General features: G+C 31.8%; 1 protein-coding gene across 3 annotated transcripts in view; it reads right to left on the bottom strand.

Moving 5' to 3' along the window:
* Nucleotides 1-447: 447 nt before the first annotated feature.
* The window catches only part of CNBD1 (cyclic nucleotide binding domain containing 1), a 433,866-nt gene continuing 428,313 nt past the window's right edge, over nt 448-6,000 (bottom strand). For all 3 annotated transcript variants that reach the window (XM_027571402.1, XM_027571412.1, XM_027571422.1), the window contains one exon: nt 448-570. In XM_027571402.1, coding sequence (XP_027427203.1) covers nt 454-570 — 117 coding nt within the window. In that variant the 3' untranslated portion in view covers nt 448-453. The remainder of the gene's footprint in view (nt 571-6,000) is intronic.

Here is a 6,000-nt window from a genome sequence, read left to right as displayed (position 1 = left end):
GTTTAAAATGGTAATAAACCTGTTGTTTCATAGGTTTTGAAAAGCAAAAATAAACTTCCTACTTTTGTTTCATTTTTACACCTAAATTAATGAGCCAAGGTATGGTATTTAATTAAATATGTTAACTTGGATTTAGATGTCAGAAATATTATTAAAAAGTCTTTGGTCCTCTAAAAATTGTTATGGAAGATATTATCTCCTTTTGTGATACAAGACCCTAATAAAGAGAAATCCAGCAAAAAAAAAAAAAAAAGAATAGAAAGGAAATTCAGTTGTCCAATATAAACTTATTAGTAGGAATTAATTTATATGAATAAATTAGTAGGAAGCTGGTCTGCAGGAAGAAATAGAATTATAAGGTAATTGAATAGAACATTATAGAGGTTTCAAATGAATAACAAAAAAAATTAATAATCCATGCTGAAATCCCCAGATTCTTATGAGTTGGTATCTTTAATAACTGACTAGAGTATCCTTGAGATTCCTAGGAATGCTGGTCCAGCAATGGTCCCATTTTCCAAAGCCTGGGATAATTCCATTATAATACAAGGAGTTTTTCATTGTTTTATCCTAGAAAGAAAAGATTATTAAAAGTAATTAATCTTATCATCCCTGAACTTTGAAACTTAGAATGCATAGCATTAATTCCAGAGAAAAACAACAAAAAAGAACCTCTTTTAAAACAGGTAGAATTTTCACCTAAGTAAAATCTAGAAAAATATAATCTATACGTAATTTTCTATTAAATAAAACTCAACATTCATATCTATAAATTATTTCTCAATGGAGCTAATTATTTTTTAAAGTAAAAAAAAAGGATTTGAGGAGAAATTATAACTTTTGATTTATAAAGCATGCTTTTTATTTTTTGAGATCCTTAAACTCTTTTTATATGTCATTTAAAAGTTTATCTTCCCATTACTGCTATAAGACAGCAAGGGGATGATTTGCTCTATTATTATCATTTGCCAAGATTATAAACTCTTATAATAACTGGAATAGCTTGTATTATCATGTAAATATTTGATGTCTTTCTTTAGAAACTCCTCATGTGAGTGTCCCTCCTTAAAAGATGCTTAGACTTCTCTGCCCCGCTGATGCCAGAGGTGGCCGTGTAACTTGCTCTGGTCAATACAGTGACAGAAGACATGAGGTGCCATTTCCAAGAAGAAGCTTCAGAAGCCACTGTTTCCTACACAGTTCCTTTTTTTCTCCATGTGAGAGCAACCCTCTGAGTCCCAGCAAAATGCAGACATACAGTCAACCTATGCTGGGCAAGGGGGTGAGAAATGAAACCTTCGTTGCTGAAGGTCACTGAGGGCTTGGGGGATTTGTATCATGCCAAAATTTAGCCTAATCTGGAGCATGGCATTAATATTTTAAAAACATCTCTTTCTACATTTGGTTTTGTTCATATTGACTTTACTTATGAAAACAAAGAATGAAATAAAAGCCATAGGGAGTAAGTAATATTTATAAATAAGTAAAGGAATGAGTTTGTGTAGCTTGCTTATTATGTCTCATTTAACTCTCACAACAACCCTGAAAGGGAGTATTTGGTTGATTTTTAGATGAGGACACTAAGGTACTTTTTAACAAAAAAATCCTAGTTGACTTCCAGGGCTGATGTAAATAATTACATAACATGTTACTTAAATATATATATAATGATAAAATTAGATTTAATTGTTGGAACATAAATATTTTGTAACTATTAAAACAAATGTCTATGAAACAACTATGTAATCAGTAATATTCAAGCTGACATTAATTTAATTTAAAAGATCATATAGTTAAGCTGACTATATCAGGCTTCAGAAATTAAATATGGTATCTATTGTTAAAGCATAACTTTTTGTTTGTTTTTAGTTCAGATGCTTATACTATTGTGTGCAGCAAATTTAATTTTTATACCACATTTCTTATTGTGGAGGACTAAAAAACTTTTTTTCTCCACTTAACATCCTATGATTATTTTCCATTCAATTGGTACAAAGAAAAAAATTACATATTAAAGTCATTAATTTTCTTTTCATAAAACTTGGATAATTTTTTTCATAAGACAATACCAATTAGAAACAGAGAATGAATCTCAGGGCAGTAAACAGATAATTAAAAGTATAATCCAAATTGTTCAAGATATATTTATATTAATTTTTCTATTAACACTGAAAGTAACAAGCAGCAGTAACATATAGATTTATAATAAAAATAGGAAATATATCATCATATGAATTGTTTCATTGAGATCTGAACATATGGAACATAAGGAACCAGTGTTCCATAGGTTGAGAAATCCCAAATTAAAGCTTGGAGAAGTTAAATAACCTGTGAGTCATAGAGCTCAAAAGTGGTAAAGTCCAGACTTAAATCCAATTTACTCTTCTTTTTTTTGCTACAAAAAGAAAAGTACTAAATATAGCACAATCTCATTTAAGTAATTTTTTTAACTAAAAAAAAACTCGCAAACTTATAATCTGATAATAATGACTGAAAAGTAAAAAGGAAGAAAAGCATTGACTAAAAGGATAGCAGAATGTCAGAGAAATATATAAATACAGAGAATATAAATCAGACTGTTGCTAGAAGCAGATACCAACAGATACAATATTTGGGAAGGAAATCAGTTCAAACTGCTTTATGTTTGCTTATTTTTCTTTTATTTATATTGCTGTATTTTTTTTTTTTAAGATTTCATTTTTTATTTGAGAGAGAGGGAGAGAGTGGGCACTTGTGTGAGTGGGGGCAAGGGTAGACAGAGAGGGAGAGAGAGAGAATCCCAAGCCTACTCCATGCTGATCATGGATCCTGACTCAGGGCTTGATCTCACGACCCTGAGATCATGACCTGAACCGAAATCAAGAGTAGGACGCTTAACCAACTGAGCCACCCAGGTGCCCCTATATTGCTATATTTTTAAAAAATTATTGGAGTTAACTTACAATAAAATGAGAAATAAAAACAAGGAAGACCAGTAAAGCCAGGTAAAAAACAATTCATAGGACAGAAGGAAAATAATACCAAAAAAAGAATACTAGTCTAATAGAAATTTACTGCACTTTAGCATCAAACATATTTATGACTTTGCAGGCAGCTAACTTAAGATGGTATTTCATAAATTTCATGGCTTATTTCCAAATAAGATAAATCTATTTTTCAAAGTATTATCAGACATCAAGATGATAAGATAGAACTTTTTTTAAAGTTTAATAACTTTTTTTCAAGAAAAAGTAAACTCATTTAATGACCCTAAAATTTACTCTACCATAGAGTCAAAAAAGTAACAATCCTTTTATTTTTTTAAGTTAGATTTAATCTACCACTCCAAAACTTCACTCTCTGGACTTATGAGAAATTGGATTTTGTCACGTTCAGATATCACTTCTATTCAGAATTGTGGGTCTAATAAATTTAAGTCTTTGAAAAAGAACATCTGATCTCTCTGCATGGTCACTAATGGTATGCTGTGCTTTAAATCCACTTATCCCTTAACCTTGGGCAGTTCTGACACTTGTGAGACAACACTGTGGTCTACCATCTCTAGGTTCACCACAAAGATATTCTCTCTGAAGCGTGCCACCTCACTGGGTAATGTGGGGAAGCTGGCACAGGTTCTCTTCTTGTGGAACATATAAAATTCCAATTTCTTTGGAAAACTTTCAAGAAGCTCTTCAAATGACCCTCATTCTTTCAGTGCCCTCCAGCCACATAGAAACCATTCTCTGTATCTTCTCTTTTTCTGGATTGATCACAAATATTTTTCCATGAAAGCCCCATTATAAACACAATGGAGCTGGAAGTTGGAAAATTGATGCTGGCAACATTCATCTTGTTCTTTTTTTTTTTTTAAAGATTGTTCTTTTTATTCTTACTAATTTACTTTGTTAGATATACATTATTTAAAGAGTGAAGTCTTAGGAAAACTCACAGTAGGTTTTGTTGATTTATTGTTGCTGTTATGTTAGACTTGGTAACATAGCGTGTTAGTACTTATTCAATTAAGGCCATTAAGTTTTAATTATCAAGACAGAGAAGATGGAAAAAAAGAAAAATTTTCTTTCTTGAAAATTAGGGGATTAGAATACAGTCTAAAATGTTTTCATTTGTTTTATGCCTTTATTCTCTCTCTTTTCTCAATGTGGTAAAATATACATAATATTTATCATTTTAACCCTCTTAAGTGTACGGTTCAGTGGCATTAAGTACATTCACATTGTTGTGTAACCATCACCACTATCCACCCCCCAAAACTTCTGTATCATCTCAAACTGAAACTCTGCATCATTAAACAATAACTTCCCATTCTGCTTACCCTCTAGCCCCACGTAACCACTGTCCCACCTCTGTCTCTATGAATGTAAAACAAAATCAGACTGTTAAGGCACCTCATATAGGTGGAATCAGATAATATTGATGTCCTTTTGTGTCTAGTTTATTTCAATTAGCATAATGTCTTCAAGCTTCATCTATGTTGTATCAGAACCTGATTCTTTCTTACAGTATTTTTCTTTATCTGGATAACATAACCATGTTTGGCAACAAAGCTGAGAAAGGATTTGGAATTAATGAGTTTAGTGGACAGTAAATTAAAAAGAGAAATTCTGGGGAGCTAAAAGAGAAAATGCAGAAGCTGATATTTCAGTGCTTGTGTTTTTCCATTGCACCAGAAAATTAATTTGAACACATTTCAGCACTTCTCCATTTGTGATTCACACTGGACATAGAGCTTTTTAAATTTATCGCTTGGTTTGAAAATGGACAAAACCTTTGTAACAGCCTCCCTATCCATCCTTGTCTTCCCAAATCTTATGAAAACCAACAGGTTTTTCTATTAAAAACCTAGTCATATGAATCATGTAAGAAGATGTCATTGTTCTAAAACAATGCAGTGAGCAGTGAGGACAAAGACTGCCAAGTTAAACACAAAGGATAAAATCTGTCTGCATATTCCCACACCCTTGAACATGTATTCCAGTGTGAACTGCCTGTCAGGTTTGGATGACAGAACTTGGCCCACCAGGCAATCATTCTCAGAAGAACTCAGCTCTCTCCAGAAACTGCATTTATATTTCCCAGATGATTATGTTTTTTATCAAAAGCAGCAGTTGAGAAATGGTCAAGCTCAGCATCAGAAAAGTAGTCCAGCTATGACGACTAGTTTCACCTACAGATAAATATGGGAAAGTGTAGGAGAGCAAGGCAGTTGTGTTTGGATTCTCAAGAATAATATTAAGTTCATGTAAACAAAGATGGGGAAAATCAGTGATCATTGGGAGACAAATGACTTTTTTCTTCAGGAAATTAGTTTATTTACAAACTTAGCTTATGTTTTTTATCTTCAAAATACATGAGGCAAATGTATTAAGTGCATAGTAGGACAAAATTAAAACAAAAATGTATGCATAATATTATAGCTATATATATGCCTGTATGTATGAGTCCATGAAAATACATATAATCTTTTTTTTAAGACTCATTTATTTGTGAGAGAGAGCGAGCGAGCAGGGGGCAGGGGCAGGGCTCTTTTATGGTTCCATATAAGTTTTAAGATTGTTTGTTCTGTTTCTGTGAAAAATGCTATTGGAATTTTGACAAGGATTGCATTGAATCTATAGATTGCTTTGGGTAACATGGACATGTTAACAATATTAATTCTTCCAATATATGTGTAGGGATGTCTTTCCATTTATTTGTATCTTCTGCAATTTTTCATCAATGTCTTATAGTTTTCAGTGTACAGATCTTTCACCTCCTTGATTAAATTTATTTCTTTTGATGCAATTGTAAATGACATTGTTTTCTCAATATATTTTTTCTGATCAATCATTATTAGTGTATGCAAATACAACTGATTTTTGTATGTTGATTTTATATCCTACAAATTTATTGAATTTGTTTATTACTTCTAACAGGTTTTTCTGTGTGCCATCTTTAGGGTTTTCTGTATATATTATGTTATCTGCAACTAGAGGCAGTTTTATCTTTCTTTTTCAATTTAGA

This window comes from Zalophus californianus, chromosome 4, assembly GCF_009762305.2.
Source record: "Zalophus californianus isolate mZalCal1 chromosome 4, mZalCal1.pri.v2, whole genome shotgun sequence".
NCBI classification, from domain to species: Eukaryota; Metazoa; Chordata; class Mammalia; order Carnivora; family Otariidae; genus Zalophus; species Zalophus californianus.
This window is presented reverse-complemented; position numbering and strand designations above follow the sequence as displayed.